Genomic DNA, 18,853 nt, shown 5'->3' with positions numbered 1-18,853 from the left:
AGGAGGGAGCTCGCACTGTGCTCGGCCTTGTCCTCGTCCTCGGCGCTGCGTGGGAGCGTGGTGTGGTCCCGCTGGTCGCCTACTCCAGGGATGTGGGTCCCCGTGTCAGCACCTGCAACGAGAGCATGCATCAGCTGTGGGGCAGCACCGCGACCTTCCCAAAGGCATTTTGGGGAGCAATGTGAGCACCTCCGGGTACTGCCCCATGTCCTGTGGCACAGGCAGGGATGTGGAGCAGACCCTCAGCCCCCAGAGGCCCAGCTCCAGGAGCATCCCAGACCTCGGGGCCACCCACCCCCAAAGGGAGGGAGAGAGAGAGAGAGAGAAGAGATGTTCTGTGGCCCTGAGCCAGCTGGCAGGCACAGAAAGCAGCTTCCCACCTGCAGACTTGCTCTCCGAGAGCTCCAGCATGCCGAGGAGTCCCCTCTTGTGCCTTGCCACAACCTGTCAAAGAGGAGAGGAGAACGCTGTCACAGTGCTGCCGCGAGGGGCCCGTCCACTCCGGGTGCCTGCACAGCACAGGCCGTGGGGCAGCCCTGCTGAGGCAGGTGTAGGTTAACAAAGTAGAGCCCTGTAACAGAGCACAGCCAGACAAGGAGCACACTTCTCCTGCCCTCTCTCAGCAACTGGGAACACAGCCATGCTGGTCACACAGACTAAGGGCACACTTCCTGGCTGCGTTCAGCCTTGCTGGCCCAGCACAGTCCACTCTCCTGGCTGCTCCCTGCCCCAACACTGCTCCTGAAGGCACTGACGTCAGGGTTGGAGCTGCCGAGCATCCCAGAATGTGCTGTGGCAGGGACCTGCAAGCCCAGTGCTGCCACCTGGAAGCTCTCCCACAGCATGACCTGCTTCCCAGTGAGCTCCCACCTCAGCATGAGGCAGAGTCACAGGGAACCCAGAGCCTCGCCAGGCCATCTCCGAGGGCCTCTGTAACTGGCATCATCCCCAGTACCCACAGGCAGGAGCCCCATGCACTAGGTGGCCATGGGGCACAGGGACGGAGTCAAACAGCCCCCAAAGCCAGACACGTGTAGGGGCAGCCGTGCCCTAACAATGCTCTGAGCCACACAGCGCTTGGCTGTATCCCAGCCAAAATCATCAACCAGAAATCTCATCATCCGCATCTGAATCCCCAAAGGGCTGAGGCCTGTGATGGATTTAAGGGATTATAAGAAACTAAGACATCATGTTGCATCTTCATGCTGAGAATCACATTTCTGAGTGCAGGCAAAACTGCTGTGCAAGGGCTTTGCCGGCAGGAACCAGTGGGAAGGCTGCAAGGACCCTCCCCACGCTCCCCCAGGGCTGCCACGAGCAGGAGCAGGCACAGTGGGGACCAACACCTGGCGAGGGACCGCATGCCAGCTGCTGCCTGCAGGGCTCCTGCCCCACCCCCAGCACACCTCCCTGCAGCTCTCCTGAGATGCTCCAGGCACTGAGTGGCTCTTCCCACTTCGGCTCCAAAGCCTTCCCTATGGGAAGGGGCCCACGGACGGAGTTGGACACGCCTGTCACTCTGACATTGCCCTCCACGGTGTCCCTATTCAGCCGAGGAAGGCTGCAGGACTGTGGCTGCTGGCAGCGGGGCTGGCTGGCTGGCTGCCTGCTGGAGAGCTTGCTGGCAGCTCCGCTGGATTAGCTCACCCCTGGGACCAGGGACACGGCTCCTGCTGGCAACCCAGCCCCAAACCCAGCACAAAGCAAAGCAGACGGTCTGCAGGGTCGCCCCTCACCTTGGTGCTTCGCAGCCTCCTGGTTCCCTGAGCTTGCCTAGCAGCCTGGAGGCAGCTGTCCACGTGCCTCTGATACTGCAGCAGTGGCACCAGTGACTTACAGAGGTAGCACTTCTCACACCTGCCAGGCAGGAAAGGACAGAGCACCGCATTAGGATTCGCCCTGCGCTGGGCTCCCAGCCACCAGCAGTGACTTTCCTCCTCCGGACCGTGCCACTGAGAAGATGTGTCACCAGATCGGGGCTGGCTCAGTGGGGTCAGGCCGGCACCAATCACAAAGACTGAGTGATTATTGGTTTTCCCTGCCTGCTTCTCTGCATCCTGCTGCTGCAGCAGCGGGACAGTAATCAAATCTGCTCATCTAACTATCTCCAACGCTGCTGATTTCTCCCCAGACATAAAGCACCCTGTCAAAATCCACAGAAATGAAGTGCGAGGGCTTTGCAAAAGGGAGTTAAATTCTGCCTGAAAAGCAAACCAAGTGTGTTAAATCAGAGAGACATTTTACCAGGGCTGGATGAACTTGTCTGACTAGTAAATCAAGTCTTTCTCTGCACTGTCTCCATTTTCCAACATGCCATAGCACACGCTCCTGCTGCGGGCTGGCACACGTGCCCCCTCTCTTGCATCGTGCTCCTCAAACCCCCTCATTTGTGCAGAAGGTTCCCAGGCTCAGGACAACTGAGTGTGCCTAGGAAGAAAATCAGCCTGAGTGAAAGGAGATGGAGGGCAGGCTCGGATTTACACAGATACAAACGCTTCCACATCAGCTTTCAGAGGGGACCATGCCATGCAGAATAGGGCACTGATTCTTCAGGAGAGCATCCACCTGCAGGGCTGCTCAGGAATGGACCAGGAGCCCCCAAAGAAGCAGCCCTAGCAACATCGTGTTCGGTTTGATAAGCAGCTCTCTCCCAGTAAAACTCACTCCAGGCTCCAAAATGCATATGGAGAGCCCCCATCGAGCAAAACTCTGCAGTACTTTTCCCGTATTTTCTTTCCAGTCAGTGCTGATTACCCAGATAATGTGTCTAAACAGAAGCTGTCCTCTCTATAATTAGCCTAATTCCATTAGTGATGTTGCCATCCACTGTTTGTAACAGCAAAATTGCTTCCATAGCAGGGATTTTACTGTCAGATCCTCTCTTATGATGCTTTGTGTGGGTGGCAGGAGGAGGGGCTGCATGGGAAGAGATTAAACAAAGCCACTGCTATTCTGAAAGTCTAATTTAATTAAGAATATCACTACAGGTGCCATGTTGACAGCCTCCCCGTCCCGGCCTCCTCTTTTCCCAGGGTTACTAAGTTCCAATCCCTCGTCAGAAACCGGCTGAGTTAGCAGCATTTTAACTACAGCTCCCCCACAATGGTCAGAGACCACGCACTCTGACCCACTGTGCATTTGGCTGGAAGGAAATTAGAGCAAAAATAAACAATCTGAGAACAGCAAATTTCTTTTGTTTCGGTCTAAACATATTTAGCGCTGCGACAAGAAGCACTGAGAAAAGGCAGTTTCTTAGGGAGATAACACTACAAGGCCAACAGCCAGCATTTACACACAGACAAAGGCATTTATGCAGGGACAAGGCAGAACTGGGGCACAGAAACAACGGTGGAGGAGCAGCATACCTACTTACTTGTCAGAATCTGAGGACGTCTGGCTGCTTTCACCACCTGCAGCTTTACTTCGTGCCTCTCTCCGACCCCGAGTGAGCACTGGAAGCAAAACAGAAAAGGTTACTGCCATCCATCCCCACCCTACACCGCATCCAAACACTGCACCTTCCAATCTGTTTCACTCAGCGCTGCAGTTGAGCGATGCAAAGCGAGACAACTATTGGACTGGGATGGGCAGGATCTTCTTTCCCAGTCCAGAGGGGCAGCTGGACAATTTTCAGAGGGATATGTGAGAAGTTACCCTCCCGGCCTGGGAAGCCATCGCACCGTGTCACGCCCCAACCTACCCTCTGCCAGAAACAGCTGGACCAACAGCACGCAGCTCACAGTCATTTTAAAGCTGACACACAACAGCGTGGGAGAGGAGATGCTCCGCTGCTCCAGCATGGCTGCACCGCTCACTGCCAAGGCAAACAAACCCCTGTGCCTGCTGCAGGGGGAGCGCAGGGGCACTGGCCCCTCTGCAGGTGGGGTAGGAGGAGAAAGTCTCGCTGGGATGGGAAGGTTACAGCACTCGGCCTTGCAGTTGCTGCTCCTCCTTCCCACTGAAAACAAGGGGGATCTTTACTACTGCCTGAACACAGCTCTGGATGAAGAGTCGCACCGGCGCTGCTTTCCAATGGCAGCAGGGAAGAATCATAGAATCACAGAATACCCCAAGCTGGAAGGGACCCATAAGGAACATGGAGTAGATGGCCAGAGAGACCCCAGCCTCACCAGCACGCTGACAGCAGGCCCAACACTTTCTGCTCCTTTCACATGCCCGAGCAGCCCTTCTGAACCTGCTCTCCAGGCATCTGCACGGAGCACATCTAAATGTTGTCTCTTTCAGCTGAATTCCTCTCAGCATATCTCTGTTGACACGCCACCAGCAAAGATCCTCGGGGAGCGCATCAGAGAGCTTAGCTCGCTCCACCAGGGACATCCCGAGACTCCAGCTCCACAGCAGCTGTCACGGGATGCAGAAGCAATGCATGGAGCTACTGCACCGCCCAGAAACATCACATGCCATGCTCTGTGCAAACGGAGAGGCCGGAGTCCAAGCTACAGGCATGGCAAAGCTGTGATTGTTGGCTCGTCACCTGTGATAAAGACGGGGAGGCACAAAATTTTGTGCAGCGCAAAGGGAATCGTTCAGAGTTTTAGCAAAACTTCCTTTCCAGAGCATTCCTGGGCTGTGGACGTTGTCTTGTGGGAGACGGCTGATTCCAGCAGCTCATTTCTCACAGGCGGACGTCTCATTGACTTGGCCTGGCCCAGATTCGAAGTGGCAGCCTGATGAAGAGGACTGATGGACACAGCTAGCCCCCAGCCACCCAGCATGCCTGCAGCCCCACCAACGTGCATTTGACAGCGTGCTGAAAGCTGCTCTCCAAAGCGACGTGCACTTGTTAATATTCCTTTAGCACCGTTTCGGGAGCCTCGTGCGCTAGCTCAGGTGTTAATCAGTTCTATTTTCTTTCAAAAGCAGTGAACACATCTGGCATAACGGGCCCATTAGGTGGGCCCTGCAGATGCCTGGGGAGGACCCCCAGCTGCGATGCCGACAGAAGAGGCGTGGGGGAGAAAACGGGGACAGCGGTGCCAGCAGCTTGGGAGGCACAGCAGGGCCAGCCCACACTGTTTGCATCCTTGGGAGAGCTGGCAAGGCACAGCCCTGCCAACACACACCAGCCCCCTTCCCCTGCTCTCCCTACCAGCCACACCACTTTACGTGCAGGACCCAGCAGTGGCAGGCTTCGCTGGCATCTTGTCTTTAAGAAGTGGTGAAGCTTTTCTCCGCATCCATTCCATCGCTCTTTGTATCAGCGCCACTGTATTGATGCCATGAGGCTTTTAACAGCACCAGCACTGCTGCTGTCACTCTGAAGATTGACAGCTGCACCAGGTTGTAATGGGGCTTGGGGAAGAAGGAATATACCAAATCCTCATTTTCCCAGGCTCACGTGGGAACTGGGAAGGTGGGAGCGAGTCAGTGGAGGACGATGGGAACAGTGTGTTTGATGTGCTCGGTACCAGCCAAGGCTCACTTCCAGAGGGAAACTGGCAGCTTCATGCAGGGCAGCAGCAGGCAACGGATCGGCGGCTCCGCGGAGATCCTCTCACACATGTAAGCCCTTCAGCTGGCTGCAGGAAGGAGGAAGGAGCTGCCACAACACTTCCACCGCTTCACTCATTCACTTGGAATTTGCAGCGGTCACCGAGCTGGAAACCTGGGACGTGAGCCTTCCTCAGCCTGGTGCCATAGCTAAAGCAACAGCAGGCCCTTCCTTGTTAGTTACTCAGACCACATGGAAATGGAAACTCCTGATCAGATTTGCATACTGCCCAGGTGTGCGGTGGTCTGGGCACCCAGCCAGGGCAACCACGGACATCTGTAAGGGAAGGAACTGCAGCCCATCTTGCCCACATTGGAAAGCCTGTCCTTAAATACCAGCAGCCTGAGCTGGCCTTATACAAAACACTGAAAGATTTTTTTCCCCCCATGCATTACCTTTACCTGTGAATTTTATGCTAGCGAAAGGTGCCAAAATAACAGCTCTGGAAGCAGAGTCCTTTTGTCCCTGCACAGATGTGTCAAGTTACTGTCTCACCTCTGCCACACTAAACCCCTGTGAGTTCATCCCAAATCCCGCTGATGAGTCCATCACATGGAACCCTTCTGTGGGATGTCTGCCTCTGTATGCTCACTAGGAACTGCAGCGAGGTGCCCTACAGGCCAAAGGCATCATCATACCTCTCCTCCCTGTTATTTTCTCCTCCAAGCTCAAGTGCACAGCTCAGAGCACAGGGAGCCACATGAAGAGCCTTGGCCCAAACAACACAAGTGTTATGGCTCGTAAAGTCTGGTCTGTACAGCAAAAATATTAGAATAACTGGCAATGGAAAACCCAAATTCCCGTGATTTTGTCCCAGAACCATTGCTCAGCTTAGAGCCATTATTGCAGACCAAGATCTCCATTATTCAAGGCTAGTTTTCTTTCAGTTTTCTTGTTCTGAACAAGGCAGAATAGCAGCAGAGCAATTCCAAAATAGCCACCCTTACAAGCATCCCCAAGGAGACCAGTCTGGAGCAGAGTGGAAAGGCCAGCCTTGAACTCTGCCCTGCTGAAAGCCCACACCAAAGGAATGAACAAATTCCCTTGCATGGGCAAAAAGTTCTAAGCCTTCTCCTGATCACAGTCAGGATTCCCAGGATCAATGGATACGCTCACAATCCAGGCACACTTGGGACCAGATTACTGCGGGGCCAAAGATGCTCCTGCTGAAAGGCATACTGAAAATTCTGCTCCGCTTTGTAGTGCAGATACAACCTTTATCAGGATGGGAGATGAACTGTGACAATTCACGATCTGCCCCTTTGCATTAGCAGCTGGTTTGTGCCTGCAGAGAGAACTTCCCACCAGGATTCAGCATGCACAGTATCAGCTGCTACTCTGGCTCGTGTTATCTTAAAAGGACCCATGTCACATCCCCAGTGATTCTGCATAACAGGGACCACGTATTTTAAAGCTACATCAACTCTGCATTAAGATTACAGGGTGAAACTTCTTCCTGCTAGAGGAATGTACATGTTACAGTTCTTGTACCAGCTCTGATTTGCTCAAATTGCTCAAACATCACAGATTTAGGCTGTATTTAATAACCCAGCATGTAACTGAAAATTATATATTCACAACCTGAAAAGTTAATCTTATTACAAGCTACCCCTTTGATATTACCTGACATTGTGCTAACACAGACTTTACATTTCAAGCAGCAGCTAAAACATAACTTATTGAATACATTGATAACCAACTGGTGTATTTGTTCAGTTAAGCTCTGCAAAGGTTGGCTACGGAAACCTGACACAGAGAAGGCTGCAAAGAGGATTTGATACGGGCATTCTGACCACACTTCTCTGCCTCACTCTTCACATGAAGGAGAAAAAACTGAGCTCCTAGATCAATAGCTATCATTTTGCAATTTTGGAGGAACAAGAGGGAAACTTTTCTGCAGTCCCTTCCTGCTGAACAAGCCATTTTTGCACACGCAAATGTCAGACTCATTGCACAGCGGAGGCTGTTCTTGGAGCATTACAGAACATTCTCATTTCTTGAGAGCCCTGAAGGATGCTCACCCGAATGGCTCTGGAGATGCCATTTTCTACCACTGGCAAATTCTCCGCAGGTCTTCTCAAAATACAAAATAGATGTGTCCTGGGAGTACCGTGTGAAGCAGCCAGGGCTAAATCCTTGTGCAGTAATCAGCTTATAGGCCTTCCAAAGAACGAATAACGTGGTCAGAGAGATCTCTGTGCGGGAGGTGCTGGAAACTACCAGAGTCTCCAGTAACATTCTCCTGACCAAGCCTGGGGATGGACCAAGGCAGAGCAGACAAACCTAACTTGCCACATCACACACAAGTACCCCGAGAGGAACAAGACACCAGCACCCAGCTGCAAGCAGTGGGAAAGGGCGATCAGCACAGAGAGCAGACACACAGACACAGCGCATGGCAGACCTGGGCTGTCCGCAGCAGCCTCCTCTCCCACGATGCCGTTGCAGTACATGGCGTGCAGCTCGATCTCCGCAGCCGGGAAGCCTTGGTCGCACAGCGGGCACGGGACGCGGTCAGCAGCCGTGTGGCTGCCCTCAGACAGAGCCCTGTCAGCGCTGCCATCTCCGCCAGCCTACAGAGGGAGAGGGGAAAAGAGACAGCTGTGTTTCTTTTTCTTGGGTTTTTTTTTTTTTTTTTTTTTTTGGGTAACTGCAGAGCTGGAGCAACTCACCTTCCCATAGATTTGTTTTTCCTTGGAAAGTTTTATTTTCCCTTCGTCACATACAGGTCAGAAATAAGACCACTGCCTGAGTAAACTGCGGGGCTCTAATACCTAATTCTTCTTCCAAAGGCAGAGTGTCCTGCTGAATCACGGTGACACCTCCCTGCACAGCCGTGCACACCACTTAAGGCAAACATCTCCTATACTGCTGAAAAATGGCAAGGCTTCCATTAATCAGGAAAGCTCAGAAGCGAAACTGATGGGAAATTCATGGGGCAAAGCGGGAGTTCAACACCTGACTTGCGCTCATCAGTTCCTGGACATGATCCACACTACAGAGGCTGCACTGTCTGGGAACGCTCCTCTGGGATGAAAGGAGGCTGTGGGGCCTCAGATCCCGGGGTGCTCCTCGTCCTCCTCCAGAGGACACGGCTGGAGCAGTCAGAGGTGACACAGAACACAGAGAGAGGCAACCCGTGTCACACAACATCGCTAACAATGGCATTTTGCCAGGGCAAAATGTCACCACCCGTGTTTGTTCGCTGGGTGCCGTTCCCACTCAGCAGCACTGTCTTTCTGCATTGGTTACACAGCTGCAAAGGTGCTCTGCTCCACACCCACAGAGACACAGACTGCTCCCTGCGCTATGCATGTTTCCAAGACACAGCAGACTGCTGCCATATCACTCACAATTAGATCTCTGCCTAGTCAGGCTTGCTACAAAATCTCTTCCTTTTTAAGAAAGAGCCACTTTTCCCCCCCATTAAAATAAATATTTCAATATTAACCATGTAGAAGAAACCTGAAGGGAAATAATAAAGGAGAGCTCACTGTTCTTGGGGCTAAGCAACGACACGCAGCCACTATGCAGTAAAACTGCTGCCTGCATCCCTTCAGCAGTGTAATTTCAGGGAAGCAGTAACCAGGGCCAGCCAAGACGCTCAGTGCTGCTGGAACACGCTGTCACGTGTAATGTTGCTTTGCCAAACGAGGGTCTGATCCTGAGCATCCATCCTCGTTTTTATGTCCCAAAGGGAAGGAGAGGGCTTTGTTGACTCAGAGGAGCTAAGCAAGAAATCGCACGATGGGGTCTTAAGCTGAGAATCAATTCAGAAAACTCATTTCTCCCCGTCGCTGTCTGACAGGCTACGGGACTGACCCCAAAAACCCCGCACTCATTTCCAGGGAGACTCAGCACCACATTTCTACGGGGGAGTTGCCACCAGAGTCCCTCCAGCCAAACGCAAGCTGTTGCAGCGCATCACTCACAGCATTAGCGTTTGTACCCTGCTCTCACTTCTCAGTGTCACTACATCCTGTGAAGTCCTCACCGCGCCGCGTTACAAAGAGGAGTCATAAAAAGCAGGATGTGTCAGCTATGAATGATCAGATCAAACCTGCGTTATTCTGGTCTGACAACGCAGCGAAAAAAGTGATGGGAAAAGCAGCAGGCGCTGCTCCTGCTAGCTGCCATTTTTAAATCAGTCTGAGGAGATCACCGATTCCACACACCCTGCCCACCTACGTTCGGTGGTAAATCACTAATTCTAAAAGGAAATGCAACGTTCTGTAACACAAGACACCAGAGCCCCAAATCTGCGTGTACAAAACCTTGTGGTGACAGCCTGGAAAACCTCGACTGCAGAGCCCTGTCGGAGGCACAGACTGCTGCCTCTCCTCTTTAGCAGAGAAAATTGCCCACAGGATACAGTGCTTGGAGCCAGCAGCCAGCAACCAGCCAAGAGCGATGCTGGAGGCTGAGCTCAGGAACAAGGCTCCTGTGCCCTGGCTCAGCAGCTGAGAGGAAGAGCTCTGTCCCCACGGCCCGTGCTCATTCCACGCTAACTGCTGATCCATGTGACGGCTGCTTCCCTGCAAGGCTAGAGGCTCAGGGCTGGTACCCGCTGCCAACGACCACGCTGTGACAATCCCTGGGAAGCGCCGTGCTGCTCGCCTCCTGCCCAGCAGCTGTCCAGGTGAAGGTGTAAGACCCAGGGGCACGCTCTGCAAAGAGGCAGGCACAGGCCAACGCTCTGCTGCAGCCAAATGGGTCACAGTTGTGCCCTGGGGGCTGAGGATCCAGGGCTGTGCACAGGACCGCTGCAGTCTCTAATTGACTGAGCAGTGCTCTGAGATACCTGCAGAATGAAAGGCACACGAGAGCAGAACCTGGTTTATTAAGAGGCCTGCGACAATGAGACACGGGAGCTGCAGATGCACTATACAAGCTGCAGGCTTCCAGAGTGAGCATTCCACAAATGAATCCTCTTGTCAAGAGCTGTACGATTCTGTATTCATGTACCCTGCCAGAGGAGTACTTGGCAACCCCTTTGATATCGCTCTCTAAATTAATAGACAAACGGAGTTTTATCAGAAGCAGGAACTGAACTCAGATGTCGCTACAGTGACAGCTGCAAGGCAATTGCTGCACAGGTGTGACAACACAGGGAAAGCAGCCACACAACAGTGCACATCTGGACTGGGAGGTAAGAGAATGGCCCTGCCACTGGCTTACTGCTGCTGGGAGCTATCACTGCATACAAATCAGGATTCCGGGGCTCAGCTCATTCTCATTGGACTGTAAACCACCAGCAGCCCTCAGCATCTCCTTGTTGTCTTTATCCCAACCTCTTGGAGAGAGTCTGTAGACAACAATGTCATACAGAGGACCGTAACAGGGCAAAATGTGTCGTTAATATGTGTGGCTGAGATTTACTGGGAAGCCTCTCACAGCTCCTGGGGTCCCTCTGCAATCCTGACCCCCATAGCACTGCTCCTGGGCAAGCAACAGTGCTGCTGTTCCCAGTGACAATGTCCCTCAGCACAGCAGTTTGTGCAGCATAGAAGAACAAACTGGAATTGATAACAACTCTCCAGCTACAAGGCTGAAAGGCTCCAGATGCAGCTGCACACAGCCCCTAGCCAAAGGAATTGGAACTACGAAGCAGCAGAGGAAGTGGGAAGTGTTTACACGGATGCCACCCAAGCCCATGCACTCAGCTACCAGGGAGAAGTGCTAGCACAGCCCAGCTGAAGAAAGCAGCACTGGAAACAGGACACTTCCCCAGCTCCAGGCTCTTTACCTGCATATGCACATCTTTGCTGGCCGAGGAAAGCTCTTCTCTCTCCGGCTCAGTGCTTTCCAACGGACTCGGCTGGGTCTCTGCAGAAAGATAGCTCCATGTCAGCACAGGTTTGCAGCCCCCAAACTTTCTTCTCATTTGTTGCTGTGACTTAGGCATTTCACAGCTTCAAAACATTTTTTAGACTTGTCACAAATGTTATCAGACAATGTGCAACAACACAGCTGGATGAGGGGTTAAGAGTCACAGCACAGTGGTGTGAGGACAAAGCCACTGCAGCTTTGCAGCTTCATGGGGAGTGAGACTAGACACAGGGAAAGCACGTGGGATGCTTGCTGGGATGGAAACAATGCAAGAACAGAGCTCTGCTCCATCCAAGGAGCAAGGCAAACGGAGCTCCCATCCTGCAGTCTTCAGACCTCCCTGTTTTCATTAGCAACAAAACATGCCTCCAAGCATTGCCACTATGACCTCCCCACAGCTGCTCATCAACAGCAGCAGGCTCTTCGTTAGCTCCTTCCCTTAAAACTCTGAACTGGAAAATCTCAAACATGATAGGAGAGCTCAAGGAAGAAAAAAAAGCATTGGCCCCAAACAGGTTTAATGAATTTGTGACAAATTATTTCAGCTGTCATGCTTTACATATATTGACAGTGAAAAACGTGACAATTTATTGATAGCATTGCAGAGAGCACACCTGGCACTTGGGAATGGTCCCTCTGCACTGATGTGTGTGTGCTGGTGCCTCTCCAGCAGCCAGCACCTAGCTGCCCCTGAGCACAGAACTGGGATGCTGCCTTGGAGGAAAAGGGTCCAAAACCAGAGGATCATCCAAACTTACCTGGATAATTCCAGCCTGGATAAACACCGATGGAAAGGAAGTCTTGTTTTGTTTGAACAACTTGAAAATTCTCTCATTTTCTCTGAATTTTAAAAGTGTATAATTTTCAGTTCAAAACTCTGAACATTCCCAGGTGCCTCCTACCTGGGCAAATGGAGATCTCTTCTTCTGCAGAGTTTTCTCTGACAATGTCAGGGCTCCTCTTACTGCCAAGCGGGGTCAACATGCAGATGCTATTCAAAACATAAATGTAATATAAGTCTCCAGTCCATCAGTGTGACAGCACACACCTGCCTGCCTTGCACAGCTCAGACAGCTCTGTCATTTCCAGGTGGTCATTATTTGATAGCCAGAAATGAGCAGGATAACGGAGAAGAATATTGGGATGAAATGCTGTTCTAAGCAGAAACAGCCAGCAGACCTTTTTTGGCTTAGAGAGGTCCTTGATAAGAAGACATAAAGGATCAATACCTCATGTGAGGGGAGCGAGAATTCCTGCTCACAGCTGTGGGACTTTCCTGACTCTTCCTGCTCTTAGCTCTGGGAGCTGTGCAGGTACTAGCACTGTGCTCTCTGCCCTGTGAGGATGGGAATTCTTAGGGGGAAAGGCACACAGAAACAGCACAGTGCTGAGCTTCCCTGCAGCAAAGCCCCACTGGCACAGCACGGCAGTTCCCTGCAGCACGCTGTCCCTCTCCCTTTAACCTTTTGCATTGTTTTTTTCCCCACCAGCACAACACAGTGACTTTCTGGAGCGGGCAGGCATTGCTGAGCGAGTCTGGCACCCATGCTGACACTCTCAGCATTTTGTATGGCTTCCTGATTAGTCTGATCAAGTATGCAAGAGCACACTTTAAAAACATGAATCCCCATCCTGACAAACAGAAGATTTATTAAGCTCAACCAAGGCCTCAGAGAGGGGAAAACAGCCACTGCTGATTTATGATAAATAACAAAATTCTGATAGGAAATCACAAGTGGCTTTTCTCTCTAAATAAAGCATCTCAGAGCGTTTGTTATGAATCCAGGCTGAGCATGTTTTACTCTGTGTCTAACATCAGGGCTCACTTCAAAAGGACTCACACAACACAACTTGCTATGACATTTATGAAATGGGCTAATCAATTTGAAGTCAAACCACATTTCTTGCTACACCAACTATCTCCCAGTAACGAAGCCTATAATCATTTATTAAAACCCCAATCTACCATGCTCTGCACACAGCATAGAACAACCGGGCCAAGTGACCTGCAGGAAGCACAGGGTTTCATACTCAGCAGACTGATACTAACTATTTGGGCCAATACTGTCAGATCTAAGGAAAGTTGACTGTTTTGTCCCAGAATGGGTTGAAATTATAAAACCCATCAAATAAAAGAACCACGAGACCATCCGCCCTCTCTTGCAAATTGCTCCTTGCATCCTCTCCCATTTGACCTTCCTCTTTCACAGCCTTCGCCGCAGAGCTGCATCCCACAAGAAGGAAGGGGAAAAAAAAGACTAGACTTAAATGTGAGGGAAATCAAGTTGACTTGTCCCACACCTGTCATCTGCTGAAGTGGTTTTTCTGGAGCACTGCACTCTATCTTTGGCTGATAGGCAGTGCCGTCTGGCTTCCTCCTCCCTGCTTTCCTCTTCAGCAGTACAGCAAGAATATAAAAATACACACAGAAATCCAGTAAACCATTCACCGTGCTGCATATGTGCCTTCAGACAGCCCACGTGACTGCGCTGCTCTAACTCACCTTTAGCTCATCTACCCGTCTCTCCAGCTTTACTGTACCATGTCAAATTAGCTGCAGAGGGTAAGGATCAAGTCCTCTTACTTGTACAGCAAGATCTTGCTTGTACGAGGATGCACTTGCACGTTTTATACAGTAACGACAGTAAGTGATCTCTTCTCCCCAGCTGTGCCTCTCCTCTCTCCCACAGTGGTTCAGAGCCATGTAGTTCCAGGGATGTAAGAGCAGCAGCTGTAGCAGCCTTTCCAGCAAGGCCTGCTGCTGCCAGGCTGGCTTCAGTGAGCCCATGCCTGAAGTTGCTCCAGGAGAGAGGATGAATCCACATCTACAGAGTGAGCCCACAGACCCTATGTGCTGAATCACCCCTCCTCACCTCCGTGCAGTTTGCATGGGCTCCCCGTCTCCACGCACACCCTCTGTGGGCAGCACCTGGGAGGCCTGAAAAGGAAAATTCTGATATTATACAAAGCAATGCACACAGCTAACGGGGCCGGACAGGCTCTGCTGAGTCACCAAGTTCTGTCCATGGCATGGTTTTTCTTCCAGAAATGGTAAGTATCCATCCTGAACTAGTCAGCTTTTGCCTCCATTCCTCCCTTCACTCTGCAGTAACGTGTAGCAGATGCGTTCTGGGCAGCCCGTGTCCATCCGTTCCCAGGCCAACCTCGTCCACCACCTCCCAGCCCCTGCCTGCTCCCCGTGTCTGAAGTTGGCAGCGATCACTGCCCTTCCTCATCTCCATTTGTGCTGAGCTAAACAACCCTGGGTTTTAGTGTCCTCCAGCACTCCAGCTGCCCTCACCTGCTCCAGTTTAAAATCTATTTGCCTGAGTTTGGGTGACCTGATCAACGCATGCAGCCGATGTTTGACCACCAGAAGTACTTTTCTGAAATTCGTGTAGATAAGATCTGCTGCATTTTTCTTGGCTGGGAAATCAGCTGTCCTATCAAAGAGAGGGAACAGATTAACCTGCACAATCTACAGCCCGTAAAGCCATGCGCATTTCATCCCATTTTTCATTTACCTCTATGACTCCACTTATTCTTTCCTTTAAAATTTGTTCAAAAGCCTTGTGCACTGCCGAGGTCAGGCTAGCACGCCAGTCATTACCCAGATCCCTTTATTCTCCTTCAGTGTACATATTACACTTGCCATTCTCTAATCAGATGGAATTACAACGCTTTATTAGCAGCCCATGCTGTCAGGCCTGTGATTTCTCATGCCATTTCTCAAAGAAATCCAAAGGATTTTTCTCCCCCTTCCTCTCAGAGCCTGATTACTGCCATAGATTTCAACTTCCATCAGCTCCGGTCCCAAAACAGAGCCTCTTGCCAGATTTCCTTCTGTTTTATCTACGTTGTTCTTATTTCTTCACAGCCTAACTCATCATTAACATAAAATACCAACAGCTCCTCCTTTATTTTTATTTATTTATCCGCTGAACTGCAGATATCTTAAAAATGCCTCCGCCTTGATCACAACACTGCGTCATGCGGCTGTTTTGCCTGGTACGTATGTTTTAAGGTATGGCACTAATTCAGGTCACCAGATTCTAACTCCAGAACTGGGTCATTTTCCTCTGAATCTGTCAGAAGACCAAGAGGCCCCTGACCTTATTTGAAAAGCTACGAAGGAATGTGCGCTTGGCACTGAGGTCTGGTAGGGTGGGTTCCCAGCGATGGGACCTCCTGCCAGTGACCCATACCATGCAGGGGTGGCTCAGTGGCAGGTGCTCACTGCAGCTCCTCTGCACCCTCATTCCTCTGGTACCAGGCATGGGCTTTCCAAGGGCAGCTGTGAGCCCCCAGGGATGTCTCCAGGTCCTGCACACCCCAAAACCTCCTGCTGTCCCCCCCCAACAAAGCAATCCCCAGTGGCACCGGAAGGTCCCCAGCATCACATGCAGCAGGGGTCAGTGCTGCCCTGTGTCCCTGCTTTGTCACTGCCGGTGGAATTGGATTTGATGGAAGAAAAAAATGGAGGCGAGGCACAAGCAAACATCAAACATATCGATCTTGCAAGTAAATCACCTGCGCTGGCCTCAGCATGTGACTGTGCAGGGAGGCGAAGGGAGAAGGAAGCAGCTTCTCAGGCTCGGAGTGATAAGGCAGATGAAAGGGTATTTAGAAATTATTTTCTCTCGAGTAAATAAAAGGCTGGGAAATTTGGGGCTGAGCTATTTCAAAGCTCGCTCCTCCTCTCGGTTTTTCACATTACAAATACCAGGAAGGCCAAATCTGCATACACTGAGAGCTCTCTGAGAGAGCTCTTGTGGTCAGGATGAGTACATTATGAGTTCCTACTCAGCACCACTAAAACCTCTTGTCTCCCCAAGAATTAATTAGACATTAGCACTAAATGCATCACAACAACAAAAAAAGAATACCCCACAGTTTTCACTAGTGATTAAAAGTCCGTGCCCCCCCCCCCCAGCTGCTGCTGCTTCCCCAGGGCTTTGGTGCACACATGCACAGATCTGCAGCCACCCCAACCTTTTGGAGTAAAAGGAAAAGACACGGATGAAAAAAAGCAGTTTGTCTTAAGGGCTTTTGCATCTATCCAAAAGACAAGGAGAAGGGCACAAGTCGGCTTCCTCCCTCTACAGGTCACCTCTAAGGCTTGCTTCAATCCATATCTGCTAAGCCCCAGCCAAAGCACTGTCATGGAAAGTCACTTTTCAGCACAGACTGCTCTGTACTTTTTCTGCAACCAGAAAATGCAGACATGACGTTTTTCTTAAGTGTTCAATATTACAAGACAGAATATAAATATCACAAAACAAGTTAAGTATCTTTCTAACACCAGGGTAAATGATCAAATACACTTGAAAACAGGAACAACAGAGCCGAGGCTTCAGTCGTAGAGAAGATAAAGTTATACAATGATCCGGGAGTGAAGTCATTATGAAAAATGAGGGTTGGAAAAGGCTGACACAAACCTAAAATACAGCAGTAATAAATACTTCATCTGACTTGCAATCTGTTTAAACTTAGCAGTGACAGAAAGCTGCCTTCCGCTCCAACGAGAGCCCTGACGGAGACAGAGGCTGACACCTAGCGTCGAGCAGCCCCAACAAGCAGGCGTGGGGAGAAGGTGCCCGGCCACGGTTACAAGGACAGCGAGCAGTGCTGCTGTGACACAGCACCCTGGGCAGGCAGCACACGTGCGGCGCGGCACAGCCAGCATCCCCCAGCTGCAGGACCACGAGGGGAAAGAGCACCTGCAGGGTGAAGGCACATGAATGCAAACGGGCACGTGGATGGAAAAGGGAAGGCTGCACTGCAAGGACAAAAGCCACAAAGGAAAAGGCAGGGCTCACCATCCGGCCATGGGTTCCTAACTGGTTTACTGGAGCTGCCGGTGGCATATGCTGTCTCTGCGCTCGCTATCCTGATGCCCTGCCAGGCTGCACCCCTTGGAGAGGGAAGTGTCAGCTGGAAGTCTTTATCTCAGTGGTGCAGCGATGGACAGCTGCCAGGCTGCGTGATGGCCCGACCACTGCACGCTGCCAATCAGCCTGCAGCCTTCTCCTCTCTCTCTCTCACAGTAAGCAGCGTGGTTAGGGAGGAAGCCTCTAAATGTATGAGGAGCACTTATCAGCAGTGCCCACTTTGCAGAAGGGACTGAACCCTAAAATGGAGGGAAGACATGGCTGCTCGACTGCTGCTCAGCAGAGCTCTTACCTGGCAGTAGCTTGTGGTCGGTTCGTCATCAGAAGTAGAGTTCTTCTCTTCTTCCACATTGTGCCCTGGACTTTCTGCCTCCCTCTTCTTTGAAGGGAGAAGCCAGGTGATGCTCTCACACTCCTTCTGAGTGCCTGGGTCTCCATCTTCTGTGTCATCAGCAACCCCATTCTCTCTGCTTATCTGCTCTCCTTTCCCGAGCTCATCTGGGCTTAAGGAAGAAGAACTGGGCACAACTGGGTTACCAAACTCCTTCTTATGCAATAGCTGCCTCTGAGCCTGCTTCAGGCTTTTCTGGTAAACCTCCAGCTGACACAAGATGACGTTGGTGTACTGGTTGGGGTCCACCCCTTTGGGGCAGAATGGGATGCCCCAGTAATAGTGCACTGTGTCTCTCGCCTCCTCCTGCTTGTGCTTCTCCTCTGCCACATTCAGCATGCAAAGCTCAGGAGAAGAGTTGGACACCTCGTTCTGCTCCGCTTGCTCTGTGGCAACACACACTGCGGCAGCATGCCTGGACTGCGGGGTGTGCTTGGTACCTGCCCCAGCACCGCTCATCCTGGGGCTGGCCCCCTGCTCCGTGGTCCAGCTCTTCCAGAGCCGGGCTGAGCTCCCAGCACTGGCTTCTCCCACAGAATGGCCAGAGCAGGGCAGGGGCTGCTCTTTTGGTTTGTGGCCTGCTGCTTTGGAAGAGCCGGAGGGGCTTGTGAACAGTCTCCGAGGTGTCAGCTGCCAGGAACCTGAAGGCACCCTGCCGAAGGTGGGACTCAAAGAGATGAGGTCCTCTTTCAGGGTGCAGGGTGACACGTTACTAGAATCACTCTTAGGTGGCGAGGAAGGCTTTTCACTTGACCTTGTCAAAGGCTGGCTCTTCCCCGGAGACACGATTATGCTGGATACTAGTGAGCTTTCAACGATTTCCTGGCTTAACCTCCTCAACACTACCAGGGGGCTCCGGGCGACATCCATCTGTCCGCTCCCATCAGCTCTGGTGCTCTGTGAGTGGGAGCTGCCCTCGGAGCGAGGGGTGCCAGGGCAAGGTGCCAGGCCTCCCGGGATCCCACAGCCCTCTTGCTCAGCGGGGTAGCTTTGGCCTTGTGTGTCCAGCACTTCTACAGACAACTGCGGGGTTGCATTGGAGGAATCCGAGGGCTGACAGCTCTGAAAGACAAGAGGTCGATTCTCTGAGAGGTGCATTCCATCAGCAGGGCGTAGCAAGAATGGACTGCAGAAACCTGTGTGCTGCATCCCCAGGTCAAATCAGCGTACCCCAAAATAGGAGACTTCATGTGCCACTCATTAGGAACGGCACAGAACAACTACACTGCG

The 18,853-nt window shown here is 51.6% G+C and overlaps 1 protein-coding gene across 9 annotated transcripts in view; it reads right to left on the bottom strand.

The window, feature by feature from the left end:
• LOC110405141 (hexokinase-3-like) overlaps positions 1-18,853 on the bottom strand; it is a 38,985-nt gene that overhangs the window by 5,584 nt on the left and 14,548 nt on the right. For 3 of the 9 annotated variants that reach the window (XM_021410128.1, XM_021410129.1, XM_021410130.1), the window contains 9 exons: positions 17,525-18,685; positions 14,215-14,279; positions 12,244-12,332; positions 11,259-11,338; positions 7,917-8,085; positions 3,374-3,452; positions 1,737-1,857; positions 381-444; positions 17-112 (listed from right to left, as the gene is read on the bottom strand). In XM_021410128.1, coding sequence (XP_021265803.1) covers positions 17-112; positions 381-444; positions 1,737-1,857; positions 3,374-3,452; positions 7,917-8,085; positions 11,259-11,338; positions 12,244-12,332; positions 14,215-14,279; positions 17,525-18,685 — 1,924 coding nt within the window. Of the gene's footprint in view, positions 1-16; positions 113-380; positions 445-1,736; positions 1,858-2,244; positions 2,406-3,373; positions 7,729-7,916; positions 8,086-11,258; positions 11,339-12,243; positions 12,333-14,214; positions 14,280-17,160; positions 17,270-17,524; positions 18,686-18,853 lie in introns of those variants that run through there. The other 6 variants (XM_021410131.1, XM_021410134.1, XM_021410132.1 and 3 more) reach the window with 6 other exon arrangements.

The sequence above is a fragment of the Numida meleagris genome, chromosome 12, assembly GCF_002078875.1.
Source record: "Numida meleagris isolate 19003 breed g44 Domestic line chromosome 12, NumMel1.0, whole genome shotgun sequence".
Classification (NCBI taxonomy): domain Eukaryota; kingdom Metazoa; phylum Chordata; class Aves; order Galliformes; family Numididae; genus Numida; species Numida meleagris.
The sequence above is the reverse complement of the archived record's forward strand: the minus strand, read 5'-3'. Positions and strand labels throughout refer to the sequence as shown.